General features: G+C 45.3%; 1 protein-coding gene across 1 annotated transcript in view; it reads right to left on the bottom strand.

Moving 5' to 3' along the window:
• The window catches only part of LOC148029640 (nuclear distribution protein nudF-like), a 187,803-nt gene that overhangs the window by 46,221 nt on the left and 119,073 nt on the right, over positions 1–22,509 (bottom strand). The window contains exon 4 of the mRNA XM_087685878.1: positions 2,002–2,107. Within this exon, the coding sequence (XP_087542004.1) occupies positions 2,002–2,107 (106 nt within the window). The remainder of the gene's footprint in view (positions 1–2,001; positions 2,108–22,509) is intronic.

Raw genomic sequence — 22,509 nt, 5'->3', positions numbered from 1 at the left:
TAGCAACTGTTTCTCTATTTGCAGGCTCCAAATCCTGGAGGGAGTCTTCGCACTAGATATGTCAAGTAAATCTATGGCATGAGTACATCTGGTGGTCCATGTGTACCAAGCAATAATCCTAGCTCGAACTCCCATCTTTGACAATGCCCCTGGTGTGTCTCTGAGAAATCTAGTGTGGTGACCCTGTTCGCAAGCTGCCTTGAGACAAGGTGAGCATGACACCCATGTACATCAGCATATTCACAAGTTGGGCATCTATCTATGACCCAAGCAACTATCTCCCATGTCACAATCATAGAGCTTGTAGTACAATGTACACCATCCTAAGGGCTCTCTTCCAAACCTCCTGAACCGTAGGGCAATTCCAAATACAGTGTCTCAATGTTCCCTCTTGCTCCCCACATCTAACACACGAGACGGGGCCTGCCATAGCTAATCCATGTACCAACTGCTAAACTTCAGTGTGCTAGTAACCAAAGAAAGAGAGATCTTTCTTGGTCTGGTTGAGATGAAGATTGGATCACTAATTATCCTGAAAATGGTTTGTTCTCCCCCAATTGAGAGGTGGCCATCAACACCCACTGCTGCCACAACTCATATGCTCCTCCCTCTGGTGTGCCTTTGGGTAAGTCCACATTAGAGTGCCGAAGTAGATGAAGGAATATGTTGAGGTGTGGTGCTGGGAAACCTCCTTTGGATGTATCCAAGATACTTGGTGTCCATCATCTGCCCAAAATCTAGATGGGTTTGAGATAGAGAAGAATAAGAGGAAGAAGAAGAAGAAGCATTGTCCTCCATGTCGAGGGAATAGTGCCACCTCAGAGCCTCTAGGGGAGAGAGGATGTGTGGGTCAGAGGCTCCCAGAATGAAGGTGACCGAGGTTCATACATGTATACATATCAACTATGCACTGCACTCTTGTGAGCTGTCCTTCCAGACCAATGCAAGCAAGCAAGGCACTCAGATTGACCAACACTAAAGGCAGTCTCACAGCCAATGCATGCTGATTATTGTCCTGCACACATGTTAGGCCAGCTTCATTGTAACCATTCAAGTTTTTTCCCTCAATTTTAAAAGTCCAAACCTTTACATGTTTCATATTGCACTAATCATGATGCAAGAAAGTAAAAGAGTCAAGAATAGGCCATATAAAATCAAGCCTCAATATTTTAAAAATTTACCATTCCGCCTGTCAAATCTATGCACAGAACACTCCAAGACATACCCTTATAAATGTAGAACCTTTCTTGGACAATGTCAAACATTGGTTGCAAAGCCTGCATATTTCTGAGAAAAGTAAAAATTCTATTAACACACCTCAGAATAAAGTGTGCCAAGGCTAAAAAACCAGTACAAAGCAGCCCTGTAAGGGGCTTCCGTATCAAGAATTATATAACAAGGGGAAGTTTTTTACAAAGCTTGAGTGAATAGGTGTATAATGCCAAACCATGTGCGTCTGGAAGGGAAAAAGGTGCCAGAATCCCAGTGCCCATCAAATCCATGCCCACAACATTCCAAGATGTACTCTCATAAATGTAGAATCTTTCTTGGCAAAGCTAAACGTTGGTTTGCAAAGACCCCGAACGCTATACAAAGAAAAGGTTTGAAATAATATTTGTTGAAAAGAGATGCCCTTAAAGCAGTTGTATATTTCAGGAGATGCTAACCTCTTCAAGAAAAGAACGTTATCTGTTTATTTTGATTTTGTATAGTCATGTGGAGTGGTTAGATTGAATTAAGGGTAAAATTCTTGAGCAATAGAGCAGAGCATCTCCATTAGTTGCGACTTCTTAAAACACACCAATGTTTATTAAAGAACTCAGAACTATTTAGAGGTTAATACAGTAGCATAAAAGCTCCCACCATCCAAAAGGGACAGTTATTAGGAGAAGCAATAGGCTACTTGCATGGAAAGCTCCCAAAAAAGGACATCATCTCCAACAATTCAGATTTACCAACTGGAGAGAAAAGGAAACAAGACTCTTGTTATAGCAGACACACCTTTCCCCATACACGTACTGTGTGATCCAAACTGGAGGTTACAAGTAAACCATCCACACCTCTACCACCACTTGGTGCTACATTGAGTCCTATCGAAGGAAACATCCTATTCATCATGAAACAGTGAATTGTCACATATAATAACTTGGAGCACATGACCATACAGAATAGAATTAGGGATTAAAAGACATAATACTGAATAAACGTAACCCTTTGGACTCATCATGAAAATAAGCAACACAACACTAGCTAACATAAAAATTAAAGATTAAAACCACATTTCCTAAACTTGCAGGTCTGTAGACATGATAAAGAGATTAAGAGGCATAGACTTGTACACCTCCTTTGCATAAAGGCAAAAACCTTTACAAATAAGAAGAATTTCATTATGAAGCAAAAAGAACTTCCAGTGCAGCAGACTTAAAGAGAGTGGTGCAGGACTGCCATGCCATTCCCTACATGGGGAAAAATTTGCAACCATTCAATTTTGAGAGGGAAGTCGTAATGGCAAACTCTCAAAATGGACACAGGATTTTGTAAGAGAATGGATGGTGTAATAATATGTCAAGTTTGTTGATTGATTTGTCACTCCAAAATAAAGGAGATAATATTTTTCAGTAGAGTAAATACAGCTTGAAAACTCGAAAGAAAAACAGGAGTTGGTGAGTACACAACAGCAGTTTTTTGTGAAGTTTAGTGAGAGTATTGATGTTTTGGTAGATGTGCATTGTATAGAGCATTTGAATTTTGAGACCATGAAGAGAAACATATAAGCTTTTGTTGCATAGCTAAAGTCATAGCATAAATTGTAATGCCATGTGTACACTACATAACAAGCAACATATGTGAGGCTAATTGCGCATAAAAACCCCTGGGAGTGACTCTTAGATACGAGATATTTGATGCTCATTTTAATTTTTGGAACTACATAGAGCCAAATAGCTCGTTTTAGTCTATAGTAAGCATCCCTCTCTCTCTCTCTCTCTCTCTCTCTCTCTCTCTCTCTCAATTAGTTTATCATAGCATTAGATGGTAGCTTTACTGGGACTTGGAAACTTTCCCAGACATTTTGTATGCAACGTTTTGGTCTCATAGGCCAACTTGGCCTTTCATAGACGTTAATATAACTCTCTCTCTCTCTCTTTTCTTTTTTTTCGTAATGGATGTTATATTTATAAAGTACTAATCGACAAAAGAGTTACAAAAGTCATGGCAAAGACGCAGAGGAAATTGCCATATGCCAGGGAAGTAAGTCCTCCCGAGGGAGTAAGTCAGAGTGCCGAATGAGATCTAGCTGCCAACGCAAGAGACCTTTAAGCCTAGCAATATATCCCTGAACATTAGAGGCTGAATCAAAAAGAAAAGCATTCCGAATGGTTCAATTGTGCCAACAGCCCCAGTATCTAAGAAAGTGAAACAAGATCTTCATATGCAACTCTGCTGGTGTGGGGTATTTGGGCCACACAAAAACCCAATCAAAAGGGCTTAGCGAGAAACCAACCACTGCTCACCAAACCGCTGACAAGAGTGACCAGATTTTCTTAGCGAGAGGGCAAGAAATAAATCAATGACGGGCCAATTCCACACTGGTGGTGCAAAAGAAACAAGTGCCATTGAAGATTCGACGCTTGGAAAGGGCTTAAGCAAGAGGAAGACCACTAATCATCACCCTCCAAAGAAAGACCTTGCATTTGAAAGGTGTCTTGTTCAACCAGCCCTCCATAACAATTACCTTCCACCATGACTGAGATTTACGCATCCCCCATACAGAATTAGCTTTAGTCACCAGCCATTGATGATCTTTAATCAGAAGATGATACACCTAGTTAGTTGAGGCCTTTTCCAAACTCAGCCGGCCTACAAGGTCCCAGTCCTGCCAGGGACAATCCGAAGCAAGGGCAAGAAAGGGTTGTCTGCTCTGGAGCACTAGCAAAAGATGTCCCCATAAATCACGGCATCCACGAGGGATCCTGAAAAGCCTCCTGGCTGTACGAAACAATATCAACACATTGCGACTGGCAAGGGTGGCATCTGCAAAACTGAAGTCAAGACCAAACGTGCCATGCGGTTAAATTTTGGTCTGAGCTCATGTTTTCCTTCCCAAGAAAGCAATCGCGAGGTTGCCAACAATTCCAGTTGAAAAGAGTTAGTAGCTAAGCGGTCCTCCGCTAGATGCCACTGAGCCTTCTGGAAAACCAATTTCCAGGAACATACCAAATGAGCAAGCAGGGATGAAGAAGGACTAGAAAACCGAGAGTCTGTATTAAGAACATGCCACCAAGAGCTCCGAATTTGGGTATTACCATGCACAAGCCCGTGATCCTCAAGAAAATAACGGGCTATAAAGACCCACGGGTGATGATCCAAGCACATGGCACGAAAAAGAGACCAATGGAGTGCCAACATATGAGTTTCGGCATCTAAAATAGCCCCACCACCCATTCGTTTGGGGGTACATGCATGCGACCAAGAAATCCATGAAATGCCTGTATGCAAGGAGTCCTTCTTCCATAACATGAAACGAATGTACTAAGTAAGAGCATTCAATGTAGTAGTAGTCCAAGGCAGCAATGGCAAGAAATATGTGAGCATTGGCAACATAATTGACTGAGCCACTTTGAGGCGAACATGGAAGGGCCAAGCCTGTGATTTCCAATACCGAAACATAGCTGCCAGTTTCTGTGAAATCTACTCTAGTAGTTTCTTTGGCCGAACATCAACACCCAAAGGGTACCCAAGATGCCTGACAATGGAACCACGGGGAACAACCATTCCCTGCCAGTTCAATGACTGCAATTTTGACTCCGTGCAACTGAGAATGGTTGATTTCAAAGCATTGATACGAAGACCAGAAGCATGACCAAAGAGAGTCCAAACATCTAATGCTTTGCGAAGATTATCCTTGTCCGCACGCAAAATCATAAAGCTGTCATCAGCCAAGGATTGGCTAATGAAGTGCTCTCCAAAAGAAAGAGACAATCCAACCAACTGAGTAGAAGCTGCCATATGAGATAACATCGAAAAAACCGGATGAGTCGCAAGGGCAAAAAAAAGAGGACTCAAAGGGCAACCCTGTCTCACAGAGCGTGCAAGGACAAATGGCTCAATAACACCACCATTCAGCATAACTCGCGAAGAAGCCACAGTACTAATGGTGTAGATCAAACGAGACATTTGAGTACCAAAGCCCATAGTAGACATAAGTTCTGCAATGAAAGACCAGTCTAAAAAATCAAAAGCCTTTTCCAAGTCCAATTGAATCAATACCACCTCCTGATTAGAGTGCCTTGCATAGTCAATAGCCATTTGCACATTTAAGACATTATGCAGAATGTTTCGGCCCTTAATGAAACCATATTGAAGAGGATGCACAATGGCAGGAAGATGCTTATGGAGCCGATTTGCCATCACTTTGGAAAAGATTTTATACATCGAACCCATCAAAGAAATTGGTCGCCAATGTTTCAACATAGACGGCGAAGGAACTTTTGGAAGCAGTTTGATAAGACCTTCTTTCCATGAGGAAGGCATGAACCCCATTTCCCAAACCTGCTGAAACATAGCCGTCAATAGTTTCACCAGCTGGGTAGTAAAACCCTCAAAGAATGCATTGGTGAGACCATCCCAACCGAGACTTTTATCCTTGGGCAAGTGTAACAAATCATCCATAACCTCCGCCTCACAAATATCTGTCTCCAAAGTAGTTTGCATGTCATGTGAAACCTGATCGCGGACCAAATCATAGAAAACTGAGCGGGCATGAGTAATTTGGTCAGAAGGTGAAGGAGTAGAACCAAGAAGGTCTAGAAAATAATTTCTACACATATTCACAATAGTCTGAGGATCAATGACCATTTGATCTTCTGCATCCTGGAGTCTAGTCATATTCTCTCGAGCAAGAGACATGGAGAGCTCGAAAGAACTTATGAGTCTGACAAGCACTATCTTGCAAATTCTTAGTCAAATTTTGCAATTTGGCCTGCTGATAAGATTTCAACTGAAACTTTTTAATAAGATCAGCCAAACGCATAGCCAATTGCAGCAGATAAACATCATCTCGAGTCTCCACGAGTAGAGAACGAACCAAAGCCAGTAATTCCTCCGCTGCTTGTCGAAGCTGCCGACAAAGAGAGGCATGATGGATCCCATACTACCAAACAACCCGCTGCACATTAGAGAGAAATCGTTCAAAAGAAGCATTGCCCTCAGAGGAGAAGTCCAATAAAAATCTATCAATCAATTGCTACATACAACCCTGAAAGATTGAATGCTTCAAATAAGACGAGTCGAAACGCAAAGGGAGTCTATCTAGAAATTTCTTAAAAGGTGCAATGGGTTGTACAAGCATCTCAAGCTGTAGAGCAAAATGGTCCGACAAGGCATATTGCTGCAACACTTTCATTTCCAGCATCTCAGGAAGAAAAGCATCATCCTGCATGATATACATACGGTCCAACCGTGACCATGTAGTTGTATACTGTGCAGAATGAAAAGTAAACCCTATAGAAGAAGGGTGTAGCCATGACCAGAGATCTTGCTTAAGTACGGCAAGCGCAAATGCATTCCACACACGGCTTTCCGGAGCGTCCATCACCGAATGCTCTGATGTGGACTGTGAAGAATCAATACACATATTAAAATCCCCCATCAAAAAACCCCGTCTGCCAAGTGACAAGGAGGTCTGCAAAGTATTCCAAAGATCCCGGCGGGATAAAGGGACATTTGGAGCATAGAGCCCAAGTAACCATAAGATCTCTCCTTCAAATAAAACTTCAATCACCACAAAACGACCATGTACATCATTTTTAATAAGAACTGGCTGATATTTCTCATGTACAATCATAAGCACACCAGAATAATGCATGGCATGTGTCCCTGCATAAAACAAGAGAAACTCATGGCAATCCACAACTTTTCCTGCTTCACCGTGACTCTTGTGCTCAAGAGCACACAAGACATCCCATTGATTCTCGTGCAATACCCTCCACATGGCATGTTGCTTATTGCGAGAACAAATGCCTCGCACATTCGACGTGGCTATCTTCATGTGTATTCAAAAAGAAAATCAGGAACAAGGCAAAGCTTGCCTCGATTTAACCTTTTCTACTAGAATGTCAAGGACTCCGTCATCCAAAAAATCAGCTAACAAGGCAAAAGAGTTCTAACGGCCAGATTTAGAGGTAGACAGTGTATCCACTGTCTTGGGGATGGAACGGGGATAACGACGACCCCATGGGGTAATCACGTTACCTCTAGTATCAAAAGCCAACTTAGCAGGTGGGCCCTTCGGACCGTCCGTATATACTTTCCTAGTAGGGTGATTGCGAGGAGCAGAAGAAACCATAGCATGAGTAGCGGGCTCTGAAGACAACATGTCTTTCCTGCGCATATAAGTACGCAAGGAATCTTGTGAAGCATTAGGCACAGTATCTGCCTTTTACCTTTTTTGGCACGTACATCTACCCAGTCATTGTCGCAGGAATCTAAGCCCCAAACATGTTGTTTACCTTTATCCAAAACTTTAGGTGGCTGGGTTGCATCCTGCGATGGAGCATCAAGCAACATATCTTCCATGGGAGGCAAAACATGCTCAGCATTTGAAGTCGGTTGCTTTGCTGGGCATTCGGCCATAAAATGCCCCAATTTTCCACACGATAAACAATGCCCTGCAAAGTTACCCCATTTCAAATGAAAGTGCAAAGAATGCATGTCAGAGAAATTAAGGCGTAACTAAGCAGGCCTTTTCCGAGCAGTGTCCCATAACATACACAAATGGTTACGATTCATGGCCCTTAGGCTCGGGGGAACCAAAACAGTGCCCACAATGGCCATGGCATCCTTTAACAGTGGCCAGTATACAGCCGGACAGTTTTCCACTTCAACCCACACTGGGCATTCGCGTTGAAGCAAACGCTAAAAATCTCCCATTGGGCGCCATGGCACAACATGGCCCAAACGGCGATCAAAGAACAATGGCAGTTTAGTCAACAGATCGGCACAATGCTTTTCGGATTTCAACAGCATCTCATAAAAGCCTCGGGGCCCAACAAAATCCTCTTCAACACACTCCCCTTGTAGTAGACTTTGCAGCCACTAGCGAATATGGGAAAGCACTGGGATCCTACCAGTGAAGAAGAGTATAACAGCACGTTCATAAAACACTAAGAATGAGCGCAAAACATTTTTCGGGTCCACAGTGGCTTCCAGAACATCTTCAGTTTCAGAGGCAGAAAACGCTTCATGATTATGTTGAACATAATCACCAAGCAGAGTGTTAGCAAACTCCAACAAATGCTCCCAGTCAACATCTTGAGAGTCCACAGAATCAGAAGCAACCTGAGCATAAGAACGTTCCTGATGATCCATTGGATCTTCCGAAGTATGCTTGGTGTGTTTGCCCACAGATTGGAAGTCAGGACCAGGTGGCATCTCCTCTGTGCAAGGAACCATATCCTCTGGTTCCTCTGTTTCAGAATCCGGACCAAGGGCTACCACCGTTTGGTCAATAAAGGCCATATCCAAACCAGCCATGTTATATTACCACTTTAAAAAACAAGAGATCTGAAGCTATTTGTAGGGCGCTCTCTCTCTCTCTGCTGCCACAGTCTGCCCGAAGGCAAAGCAGGATGCCATGAACAGACCTTGTGCAAGTCATATACCGAGCCACGATCCGCAAGTCGGATGACCTTCGAGCCTGTCAACAGTCACAGAAACACAGGCGAGCTCCCAGGGCGGATGGGAACAGGAGGATTGGCGCAGCAATGGTCAGTGCAGAGCAGAGTATACTGCCAGTTCAGAAGACGGTTCCAGCGGCACCTATTCACAGGTGGACTGGAACCGGCAGCTATTCAGAGGTGGACGAGGGCAGGGATCGAGCAGGGCAGGTGTTACGCACCGGGGCACAAGGCAGGTACACACGACTGCTGGTCAGGGGGAGCGCATCTAATGCCCTTCTCTCTCTCTCTCTCTCACAGAGCTACATACGCACATACACATACACGACACTTATCACACTCACAGCACCGTATTTTCAGTTTCCAGTTTTTAGCTTTTCATTCAGCACTTTTATTTTGGATAGCTGGACCTCATCAGTTGTATCACAGTTTCTCTCATAGGCCAGTTTTGGTCTTTAGAAGACGTTAATATAACTTTCTTTCTTTCTTTCTCTCTCTCTCTCTCTCTCACACACACACACACACACACACACACACACACACACACACACACACACACACACACACACACACACAGAGCAGGGCGATGCAGGAAGGAAGATTGCACGCCAGTAAGCATGGCAAGTCGGGAGGGTATTCACACGTAAGCAAGGGCAGGGTTCGATGTTACGGGCAGGGCAGAGCGGACTCTACGTAGATGACGTAAAGGACAAGGCGCAACCCTAACGATGCAGGTTAAGTCTGGGTTCGGAGCAGAATGGCAGTCTTTCTGTCTAGCTGGTGCAGACACACAGGGATCGTTTCAGTTGCTACCTCTCTCTTGCTTCTTCTGAAGTTGCGTGGCCCTTGTACGCAGCAGGGGCGGGACTGACGTGACAGGACAAGTAGAGGCAATCCGCAGGGGGGGCGAACGGGGTGCCGCTGTTAGGTCGGAGGATAGTTGGCATAGGTCACAATCGTCACCATCGCCTGCTCTCACTCTCTCTCTCTCTCACTCTCTCACTCTCTCCCTCTCTCTCTCTTTTTTTTTTCGTAAAAGGTAATTGTATTAATTACGAAAAAGTTTTCATGATTACAAGATTACAAGATACACGATGGCTCTACCCCATCGTGTGTACAAACTGACTCTTTACAAGAACCAGACGGCCAAAGAGTTACAAAATCATGGCAACGACGCCGAAGAAATTAACATGTGCCAGGGGCGTAAGTCCTCCCGAGAGAGGATGTCAGAGTGCCGGAGAAGATCTATCTGCCAATACAAGAAACCTTTAAGCCTAGCAATATGCCGCTGAACATTATAAGTAGAATTAAAAAGGAAAGCATTCCGAATGGTCCAGTTGTGCCAACAGCCCCAATATCGAAGAAAGTAAAACAAGATCTTCATATGTGGCTGTGTCGGTGTGGGATATTTGGGCTGCGCGAAAACCCAATCAAACGGGTGAAGCGAGAAACCAACCACCGCTCGCCAGACAGCTGACAAGAATGACCAGATTTTCTGAGCAAGGGGGCAAGAAATAAAACGATGACGGGCAGATTCCACAGTGGTGGTGCAAAAGAAACAGTTGCCATTGGAGATTCGGCGCTTTGAAAGAGCTGAAGCAAGCGGAAGACCACCAATCATCACCCTCCAAAGAAAAACCTTATATTTGAATGGTGTCTTATTTAACCAGCCCTCCATCACAGTTACCCTCCACCATGACCAGGATTTATGCAATCCCCATAGAATATTAGCTTTATTAACCAGCCATTGATGATCTTTAATCAGAAGATGATACACCTGGTTAGTTGAAGCCTTTTCTAAATTCAGCCTGCTTGCAAAGTCCCAATCCTGCCAGGGACGATCCGTAGCAAGGGCGGGAAAGGGTTGTCTGCTCTGAAGCACCATCAAAAGCTGTTCCCATAAATACCTGTATCCACGAGGGATCCTGAAAAGCCTCCTGGCTGTACGAAATGACATGAACACATTGCGACTGGCAAGAGTAGCATCCACGACCGAAGTTAAGCCCAAACGTGCCATACGGTTGAATTGTGGTCGAAGCTCATGTTTACCGTCCCACGAAATTAACTGCGAGACTGCCAACAATTCCAATTGAAACGAATTAGTGGCTAAACGATCCTCCGCTGGATGCCACTGAGACTTCCGGAGGACCAATCTCCAGGAACACACCAAATGGGCAAGCAGAGATGAGGAAGAACTGGAGAACCAAGAATCTGCATTAAGAACATGCCACCACGAACCGCGGATGTGGGTATTACCATGCAGACTCCCGTGATCCTCAAGAAAATAACGGGCTATGACGACCCAAGGATGACAATCCGAGCACATGGCGCGAAAAAGAGACCAGCGGAGTGCCAGCATATGAGTGTGGGCATCCAAAATAGCCCCTCCACCCATGCGTTTTGGGGTGCATGCTTGCGACCAAGAAATCCAGAAAATACCCGCATGCAAGGAATCCTTCTTCCATAACATGAAACGAATAGACTTCGTAAGATCATTCAGTGCAGTAGTAGTCCAGGGTAGCAATGGCAAGAAATATATAAGCATTGGCAACATTATTGTCTGGGCTACTTTGAGGCGAACATGGAAGGGCCAGGCTTGAGACTTCCAATACAGAAACTTAGCAGCCAGTTTCTGTGAAATCCACTGTAGTAGCTGCTTTGGGGGAACATCAACCCCCAAAGGGTACCCAAGATGCCTGACAATGGAGCCACGGGGGACAACCATTCCCTGCCAGTCCAATGATTGCAAATCTGACTCCGTGCAACTGAGAATGGCCGATTTCAAGGCGTTAATGCGAAGACCAGAAGCCTGACCAAAGAGAGCCCAAACATCTAATGCTTTGTGAAGGTTATCTTTGTTCGCACGCAGAATCATAAAACTGTCATCAGCCAAGGATTGACCAATGAAGTGTTGTCCAGAGGGAAGCAACAATCCAGCCAACTGAGTAGAAGCTGCCATATGAGATAGCATCGAAAGAACCGGATGAGTTGCAAGGGCAAAGAAGAGAGGACTCAAAGGGCACCCCTGTCTGACAGAGCGGGCAAGGACAATTGGCTTGGTAATGCCTCCATTCAACATGACCCGCGAAGATGCTGCAACACTAATAGTGTAGATCAGACGAGACATCCGGGCACCAAAGCCCATAGCAGACATAAGTTCTGCAATGAAAGACCAGTCCAGATAATCAAAAGCCTTTTCCAGGTCCAATTGAACCAGTACGACCTCCTGATTTGAATGCCTTGCATAATCAATTGCCAGTTGCACATTTAAGACATTGTGCAAAATGTTTCTGCCCTTAATAAAACCATATTGGAGAGGATGCACAATGGCAGGAAGATGATTATGGAGGCGATTCGCCATAACTTTGGAAAAGATTTTATACATAGAACCCATCAAAGAAATTGGGCGCCACTCTTTCAACATGGATGGCGAAGGACCTTTTGGAAGCAGTTTAATAAGACCTTCTTTCCAAGAGGAAGGCATAATCCCCGTTTCCCATACCCGCTGAAACAAAGCCGTCAAAGGTTTCGTGAGCTGGGTGGTAAAAAACTCAAAGAACTCATTGGTAAGACCATCCCAGCCAGGACTTTTATCCTTAGGCAAGTGTAATAGAACATCCATGACCTCCGACTCACAAATATCTGCCTCCAGAGTAGATTGCATGTCCTGAGGGACTTGATTGCGGACCAGATCATAAAAAACTGAACGAGCCTGAGTAATTTGGCCTGAAGGAGAAGTAGAACCAAGAAGGTCGAGGAAATAATTTCTACACATATTCACAATCATCTGCGGATCAAGAACCATTTGACCTTCTTCATCCTAGAGCCTTGTCATATTCTCTCGAGCAGGAGAGGCATGGAGAGCTCGAAAGAACTTATGGGTCTGACAAGCACTGTCTTACAGAGTGTCCGTCAGATGTTGCAATTTGACCTGTTGATAGGATTTCAACTGAAACTCTTTAATAAGATCAGCTAGACGCGTTGCCAGTGATAGCAGAAATGCGTCACCGGGAGTGTCTACCACCAAAGAACGAACCAAAGCCAGCAGATCCTCGGCTGCTTGTCGGCGCCGCCGACAAAGAGAGGCATGATGGATCCCATACTGGCGAGTAACCTGCTGCACATTGGAGAGCAATCGTTGAAAGGAAGCAGTGCCCTGAGATGAGAAATCCAATAAGAATCGATCAATCAATTGCTGCATATAGCCCTGGAAGATTGCATGCTTCAAATAAGACGAGTTGAAACGCAAAGGGAGTCTATCTAGAAATTGCTTGAAAGGTGCAATGGGTTGTGCAAGGAGCCCAAGCTGCAGAGGGAAATGATCCGACAATGCATATTGTTGTAACACTTTCATTTCGAGCATCTCAGGAAGGAAATCATCATCTTGCATGATGTATATGCGGTCTAACCGCGACCATGTTGTGGCATATTGGGCAGAATGGAAGGTAAACCCTGTAGAAGAAGGATACAGCCAAGACCAGAGATCTTGCTTAAGAACGGAAAAAGCCAACTACTGCCACGTACGTCTTTCCAGCACATCCATTACCGAATGCTCTGATGTGGACTGTAAAGAATCAACACACATATTAAAATCCCCCATCAAAAAACCCCGTCTGCCAAGGGACAAGGAACTTTGCAAGGTATGCCAAAGCTCCTGGCGAGATAGAGGATCATTCGGAGCATAGAGGCCAAGTAACCATAAGATCTCTCCTTCGAATAAAATTTCAATCACCACAAAGCGGCCATGTACATCATTCTTGATAAGAACCGGCTGATATTTTTCATGTACAATCATAAGCACACCAGAATACTGCCTGGCATGTGTCCCTGCATAGAATAAACGAAAACCATGGCAATCCACAACTTTACCTGCTTCACTATGACTCTTGTGCTCAACAGCACACAAGACATCCGACTGATTCTCATGCAATATTGTCCACATGGCATGTTGCTTGTGGTGAGAACAAATTCCTCGCACATTCCACGTAGCTATCTTCATGTGGATTCAAAAGAGGATCAGGTACGAGGCACAGCTTGCCTCGATGAGACCTTTTCGGCGAGAATGTCTAGGACACCCTCATCCAAGAAATCAACTAACACGGCAAAAGAGTTCTGACGACCAAATTTGGAAGTGGATGACATATCCGCTGACTTGGGGATGGAGCGGGGATAATGACGATCCCATGGGGTAATGACGTTACCTCGAGTATCAAAAGCCAGCTTAGCGGGTGGACCCTTTGGACCATCTGAAGACACTCTCCTAGCTGGCTGTTGACGGGGAGCAGAGGAAACCATAGCAGGAGCAGAGTGCTCTCAAGACATCATTTCTTTCCTGCGCATATACGTACGTATGGAATCTGGTGAGGCAACAGGCACAGTATCCATCATGCCAGCAACAAGCCTGTTGCCTTTTTTCGCGCGTACATCTACCTAGTCATTGCCACCAGAATCCAAACCCGAGACCTGTTGTTTACCTTTATTCAAAACTTTAGGTGGCTAGGTGGTATCTTGCGACGGCGCATCACACACCATATCTTCCATGGGCTGCGCAACATGCTCGGCATTTGAAGTGTGGTGCTTCTCTGGGCATTCAGCCATAAAATGCCTTACTCATGTATGCTTATGCCTATGCTATTCGGGTCATGTCTTGGAGATGTACATTGATGTATTGACCATCGGGGATTGGAAAAGAGTTTAACATTGCTTCTTAATCATTGGTTGAGCTTGAGCTCCACTTTCCATAGCATTTGGATATTTATCTTGGATGAATCTTAACACTTATCGGTCTATGCTTGACCACTTTGGACATGCACTTATGCTCATGTCACCTATCTATGTCAGTTACATTGTTTGGAGCCGCTTGCTACTGGAGCTTTGTCTTGGCTTAACTTTGGATTCTTGCCAGAGCAGTTAATGCGTAACCAAGCAGGCCTTTTTCGAGCAGTGTCCCATAACATACACAGGCGGTTGCGATTCATGGCCCTTAGGCTTGGGGGGACCAGAACAGTGCCCACAGCGGCCATGGCGTCTTTTAGCAGTGGCCAATAAACAGCCGGACAGTTTTCCACTTCAACCCACACAGGGCATTCACGTTGCCAGCAGACGCTGAAAACCAGCCATGGGGCGCCATGGCACCACATGGACCAGACGGCGATCAACGAACAATGGCAGTTTAGACAGGACAGCAGCATGGTGTGTCTCTGATTTCAACAGCAAATCAAAAAAACCCCGGGGGCCAACAAAAATCTCTTCAACACATTCCTCTTGTAGCAGACTGTGCAGCCACTGGCGAATATGGGAAAGCAGCGGGATCCTACCAATGAAAAAAAGTATCACAGCACGTTCATAGAACACTGAAAAGGAGCGCAAGACATGTTTCGGATCCACAGTGGCTTCCAGAACATCTTCCGTTCAGAGTCCGAAAAGACTTCTTGATTATGTTGAACATAATCGCCCAGCAAAGTGTTGGCAAACTCCAACAGGTGCTCCCAATCCACCTCCTGGGAGTCCACAGAATCAGAAGCAACCTGAGTATAGGAACGATCCTGGTGATCCCTTATCCTTGCCGAAGTATGCTTGGTGCGTTTGCCCGCTGACTGGAGGTCGGGAGCAGGGGGCATCTCCTCTGTGCACGGAACCATGTCCTCTGGTTCCTCGGTGTAAGAATCCGGACCAAGAGCTGCCACCGTTTGTCTATGAAAGCCAGATCCAGGCCAGCCATATTGTATCAGTACGTATGTCGGATAGAGGCCGAGTGAAAAAGTCGCGGGGGGCAGAGACATGCAGGCTTCTCTCTCTCTCTCTCCCTCTCTCTCTCTCTCCCTCTTTTCTGTACAGAGTTGCTGTCCAGGGGCGTAGTCTGCACGCACAGCTGATGAAAGCGGAGCTTTACCTGTCAGCCTCAGTCGTGGCCTGTCCCAAGAACCCCGGTGGCAAAGCACAACCCTAACAGTGCAGGGGCAGGAGGGCAGAGCAACGGCCTGGCAGTCGACGGCAGAGCAGGACGGTCTGGGGCGCAGGGCAGGGATCCATTATCAGCCGAAACCCTAACGGGCAGGGCGAAGGGGCGAGAAGCAGGCGCAGAGGTCAGAGTACAGGCGGGTGGGGGACGCAGGCAAGGGGCAGTCCAACAGCAGGGGGGAGGACTCAACGGCCGTGGTGGGCATCAAGGGCAGGCGAGGGGACTGCAGGCGGCGAGCAGAAGGCGTGAGACGGCATCTGCAGGCGACGCAGGTCAGGCGATGTCGACGGGACAGCGGGCAACCTCCCTCTCTCTCTCTCTCTCTCTCTCTCTCTCTCTCTCTCTCTCTCGTAAAGGGAATTGAATTAAGTAAATATTTTACATCAGACCATCAGGTCAGCTTAGAACTCTCTCTGCGAAAAATATATACATCAAACCATCTGGTCAGGATTCTCACTAAATCTCTTATATTCTGTTACATCAGACCATCAAGTCCTCCAAGAAAGTGACGAAAAACTATCAGGACTTTAACACGAAGAAAATCACACTGCTGGTGTAGAGCGAACAATAGCCAGCCAGGGGGCAGCAATGTCAGGAAGAACGAGGTCAGCTGATATCATAGAAGAAATCTTCCATAACACCAAGCCTCAAATACGGGCCACATGACCAAGGATGCCCGAGACCGAATCAAAAATAAAGGCATTCCAAGTATGCCAGATATGCCACAGGGCAGTCCATCTCAGGAACTGGAATAGGCAGGAATAATTAGAATGCAAAGAAGGCATGGAGGGAAGCTTTCCTATAATCCAAGAATGGGCTGTTATGCGTAGCTAAGTAGCCGAGAGCCACACGCGGGAAATGAAACACCGCATCTGTCGCGCAACTGGACAAGAGGCAAAAAGATGAAGCAATGTTTCATCACATGTAGTGCAGAATACACAACTTTCAGCAGAAATCTTCCGAGCACGCAGCACCTCTCCAGTTGGAAGACCACCAATCAGCAATCTCCACAAGAAGACTTTCCCCTGATAGGGAACCTTGGACTTCCATTGCTGAAGGAATCTTTCCTGCCACTTCTTTTTGCCATCCCTAATATGCCATAATTTATTCACCTTTGTAGTGACCCATCTCTTGGCCTCCACCATCTGATGGTAAATCTGGTTAGCAAACCTCTTCTCAAAGTCATCCGGTATCACAAACTTCCAGTCACGCCATGGATACAAAGGATGTAGCACTGGTAATGGCGAGAACCTCTAAAGTTTGACCTGTATGGATGACCAAATATCACCATATCCACGGGGTACCCGAAAGTGTTGACGAATACGCCGAAAAGAGTAAAGCTGGGACTGCCCAGGAATAACACCGTCCAAAACTGTCTGCAACCCCAAACGAGCCATCCAATTAAAATTGAGTCTGTTCAAATCTTTGTCCAGCCAATCTAACAATCTGGAGGAGGCCAAGACTTCTCCTTGCAGCGAATTCGCGTCCTTACGAATCTCAGGAGGGCACCAAACTGAAAAACGTAAGATCTCCTACGAGGATGCAATCAAATGAGAAAGGACAAAAGACTAGTTGATCTTAAGAGGCCTCGAGGAATTAAGCACATGCCACTAGGAGGCACGAATGACCATGTTACCACGGGAGATGCTAGTCTTTTCAATGAAAAATTTTGCAATGTTTGACCAAGGATGACTCTGTACACCTAACGCCTGAAAAAGGACCAACCTCAAAGCTTTCATATGCAAATTAACATCCAACAAAGCTGCTCCCCCCATTTGTTTAGGCGTAGTCACATGCTGCCACCAAATCCAGACCTGTCCCAAACGATTCCCCTTCTTTTTCCACAACATCAACCTAATAGGCTAAACAAGTTCCAAAAGGGACTTCTTAGTCCAGGGAAGCAGAGGCAAAAAGAATGATATCATATTGATCATAATACTTAACTTTCAGTCTGACATGTAAAGGCCAACCTCGAGATTTCCAGTACATGAACCTGCCATGAATCCGGGAGCCCATCCAATCCAATAAGGCCCGGGGTGCTACCTCCACACCAATAGGGTATCCCAAGTGTCTGGTGATATTTCCTTTGAGATCACAATTCCATGGCAGCCCAAGGCCTGCAGATCAATCTCTGTATAGGATAGAAGTGTAGATTTTTTGAGTATTAATATGAAGACCAGATGCCAAAGAAAAAAGATTCCACGCCACCATTGCCCGATTAACATTAGTGCGATCAACCTTAAGGAACATGAAAGAATTGTCTGCCAAAGATTGACCCACAAGTTGAGTGCCACTGGGAAGAGACAAGCCAACTATCTCACCTTGATCAACCAGCTTATCCAGCAAGGAGAGCATCGGGTGAGTGACCAAGGCAAACAACAAAGGGCTGAGAGGGCAACCTTGCCTAAGGGACCGAGATAAGGCAATTTCTTCCGTGATCCCTCCATTAAGAGCAATACGAGCCACAACTCCCTGACCAACAGTGTCAATAAGAAAAACCATGCGAGGGCCAAATCCCATTGTAGACAATAATTGCCACAAAAAAGACCAGCTAACATGATCAAATGTCTTCTCAACATCGAGCTGCAGCATAATTTCTTGCTATCCTGAAGCTTTAGCATAGTCAATACCCAGTTGAACATTCAAGATGTTATGCATTATATTGCGGCCTTTAATGAAACCATATTGGTGTGGATGAACTAGGTGCGGAGAAACTTTTTGCAATCTGTTGGCAATGATTTTGGAGAAAATTTTGTATAACGAACCCATAACGGAAATAGGTCTCCATTGTTTGAAAGAGGTTGGGGAAGGAACCTTGGGAAACAACCGAATGACAGCAATCTTCCAATCTAATGGCATAATACCAGAATTCCACACTTGCTGACACAGGTGAGTCAATGGGTGTTTAAGCTGCTGCACATTACTTGAAAAGAGCTCATTAGCAAGCCCGCCGTCCCAACCAAGGCTTTTCCTTCGGGGTAGGTGAGATAGCACTTCTTCCACTTCATCTTCAGAAATATCCGCCTCCATTAAGTCCACCCATTCTGGTTGCTTACCAACTTGCAAATATATCGGTGAGCGGCGAGTACGGCATCAGAAAAATTCTCTTGCAGACCCAGCAAGGACTTAAAAAAGTTGACACACATACTAATGATGGAGGCCGGGTCAATCACCATAACACCCAATTCATCCATTAAACACACAATATTCTCTTGAGCATATTTCTGGTGCAAGCAAGCAAAGAATTGATGGGATTGACAGTTATTATCGTATAAAGCTTCAGCTTTGGCCAGCAGTTTGTGTTTTGCATATTCATGTTCCTGAAGAGAATGAACCCTGCCTTTCAACCATTCAATGCATGTGAGCAGGTCATCATTAGAATCCCCTGATTGACTTAGAGACAAGGAGTGGGCAAATAAAGCTTGGGCATTCTGCAATTCAGCTTGTAAGGAGGAAGCTTGCTGAATACCATATTGACGAGACAACTGTCTCGTATTATCCCTAAAAACGGCCCATGCGTCCCTCCCTCCAGATAGGACCTTCAAGCTAAAAGAAGTGATCAGTTACTGAACATATTCAAAAAACTGATTTTGCTGCAAAAAAGATTGATTAAAACGAAGTGGCAACTAAGTAAGAAGGGCCTTAAATACATGAACAGGTCTATGGGTTATTTCCAAGACCCAAGGGTAGTGATCTGATAAGACATGTTGTCGTTCCACCCACATATCAATAACTGCCGGACGAAAGGAATCACTCTGACAAATATATATCCAATCTAGTCTGGCCCAGGTATTAGGATGCTGCAAAGATCGATAGGTATAACCAGAAGAAAGGAATCACTCTGACAAATATATATCCAATCTAGTCTGGCCTAGGTGTTAGGATGCTGCAAAGATCGATAGGTATAACTAGATTATGATGGATACATCCAGGACCACATGTCCTGCTTCAAAGATCTAGCTGCAAGGGCATCCCAAGCCTATCGCTCAGGACCATCCATAATTGAATGCAGAGAAGTAGCCTGATCCCTAGATAGACATGCATTAAAGTCGCCCATAACAAAACCTTGACGAGCCAGGCAAAGGCAGTGCAGGTCATCCCAAAGTTTACAACATTCCCTTGCCGTAGAAGGAGCATACACGCCCACCAACCACAAAACCTCTCCCTCATAAAGAATCTCCACAATCACAAATCGGCCTCAAGAGTCTTGAGAAACCAGCGATGGTTTGCAGGAAGGATTTGACGGCCAACATAACACCAGATTTATACGGAGCTCGACACTGAAGAACACAATGTAATCCTTATAAACATAAGAGGATCCGGCCAAAGCATGTTGTTTATGCTCCACCGCACAAAATACATCCCACTTTCTAGCAAACACAACTTTCCACAACCGATACCGCTTGCTGCCCAAAGAGATACCTTTCACATTCCACAAAGCAATTCTCATAATAAATCGGAAAAGAGAAAACTATTGAACCACCACTTTTCCTTTTCCTTTTACATCTATAGCTTTAGCTGCCTGGAACTTTTCCATCTCGCTTCGGATTACATTGACAAGATCTACCCTTTGCAAACCAACAATCGGAGCACGAGAAGGTAATTGTTGTTGCTGCGACCAAAAAACATCCCTAGCAGGCAAAAGCCTCCCCTGCGCATCAAAGCGCGAAGCAAAATTGGAATTCCTTTTATCATCCCCCGCCAGAGCATATGAAGATTGAGGGTTCATGTAAAACCCCTTACCTCTGCGTTGAAAGGTCTGAGTGATGGGGTGTGGCCATGGGTGGGCAGGAGCCGAACGAGAAGCTTGTCTTGCATTACGTCTAACCACTGAAACCCAAGAATCTTCCTGAGAAGACACATTCTCGTCAACCGGAATGGAAGTATGCTCAGGACCCACTTGAGAAATCCCCTTCTTACCTAATCCCGACCATGTTGGAGAAGCATCTCAGAATCAGCTTGAGGCTGCTAAAGTGAGTGGGAAGGATGGTGTTCCTCCATATCCATGTCTGAATCTATAGTTTGCAGCAAAACCTCCGGATTTTTGTCACATTCTGAAACGAAATGGCCCAATTGGCCACATCTGAAACAGTGTCCTGCAAAAGTACCCCGTTTTAACTCATAAACCAAGGTTTACAATCCTGGGACCTGAAAAAGCATTTTAGTTGGGTGAGGTTTTCCTGTGTCCCAAAGCATGCATGCCCTGTTCCGATTGCGGGAAGCCAGCCAAGGCTCTACCAACACCTCGCCTAAGGTTCTCAAGACCAAAGGAAGGAGTCTCCAGAGATGCGCAGGGAAATCAACCACCTCCACCCAAATAGGGCATGCTTGCCTCAATACCTCCTGAAACTCAGCCATGGGCCTCCAAGGGACCATGTGAACCAACTACCCATCCAAAAACAAAGGGATGCGCTACATGATGAAAGACCGTACTTCCGAGGAGCGAAAAAGCACCTCAAAAAAACCCTTCGGACCATCATAAATTTCTTCAACAGGAGGGGCCTGCACATGCCCTGAAGCATCTTCTTGGCACTATTGCACATTTACAAGTATAGATTGCAGCCAGGTACGAATCCTTGTGATCAAGGGAGTCCTTTCTGTAAAATAAAGGATGGCTGCCCTCTCATGGAAGGCAGCAATCTGCTGTAGAACCAGTTCTGTTCCCATGAGTGCTACTACATGATCTCCTTCCGGAAAAGAGTTAGCTTTACTCTCATTAACATGTACATAATCTGACATAAGATGGTTGGCAGTGGCCAGCATGAACTAAAGAGACCCATCCGGACCTTGACCAAAAGCCTGGACCTCTGGCCGAGGCAAATTTGGGGGGCATAATAGCGGATCTTCAACCGACATCTTCTAGTGTTTGCCTTTCTCATCCCCTTTTGTCAGCTGCCCGGAATCCTCCACCAATGAATCGCTATCCGAGTCTGGCAGGACTAGGTCTTTCCCATTCCCTAAGTGCTGGTCAAGAAAGGCTACATCGATACCATTTGTCTCCTGCACATTCTCCATCACTAAACTAGATGCTGAGCATGAACTGCTTGTCTCCCCTATTGCGGGCTTTCAAACCACAATTCTCTCTCTTTTTTCTTTTTTCTTTTGTAAAGGGTAATTGTATTAATTACGAAAAAAGATACAAGTTCACATGATTACAAGATACACGATGGCTCTAAACCATCGAGTTACAAAGGTCATGGCAAAGACGCAGAGGAAATTGGCATATGCTAGGGAAGTAAGTCCTCCCGAGGGAGTAAGTCAGAGTGCCGAATGAGATCTAACTGCCAATGCACGAGACCTCTAAGCCTTGCAATATGTCATGGAACATTAGAGGCCGAATCAAAAAGAAAGGCATTCCGAGTAGTCCAATTGTGCCAGCAGCCCCAATATCCAAGAAAGTGAAACAAGATCTTCATATGCGACTGTGCCGGTGTGGGGTATTTGGGCCATGCAAAACCCCAATCAAAAGGGCTTAGGGAGAAACCAACCACTGCTCGCCAAACCGCTGACAAGAGTGACCAGATTTTCTTAGCGAGAGGGCAAGAAATAAATCGATGACGGGCCGATTCCACACTGGTGGTGCAAAAGAAACAATTGCCGTTAGAGATTCGGCACTTGGAAAGGGCGGAAGTAAGCGGAAGGCCACCAATCATCACCCTCCAAAGAAAGACCTTGCATTTGAAAGGTGTCTTGTTCAACCAACCCTCCATGACAGTTGCCTTCCACCATGACTGAGATTTACGCAATCTCCATACAGTATTAGCTTTAGTAACCAGCCACTGATGATCTTTAATCAGGAGATGATACACCTAGTTAGCTGAGGCCTTTTCCAAATTCAAGCGACCTGCAAGGTCCCAGTCCTGCCACGGACGA

The sequence above is a fragment of the Lygodium microphyllum genome, chromosome 10 (assembly GCF_053477565.2).
Source record: "Lygodium microphyllum isolate KBCC chromosome 10, Lygodium_microphyllum_v1.1.10, whole genome shotgun sequence".
Taxonomy (NCBI): domain Eukaryota; kingdom Viridiplantae; phylum Streptophyta; class Polypodiopsida; order Schizaeales; family Lygodiaceae; genus Lygodium; species Lygodium microphyllum.
Note: the sequence above shows the minus strand (reverse complement) of the source record. Positions and strands in the feature narration are given on the sequence as shown.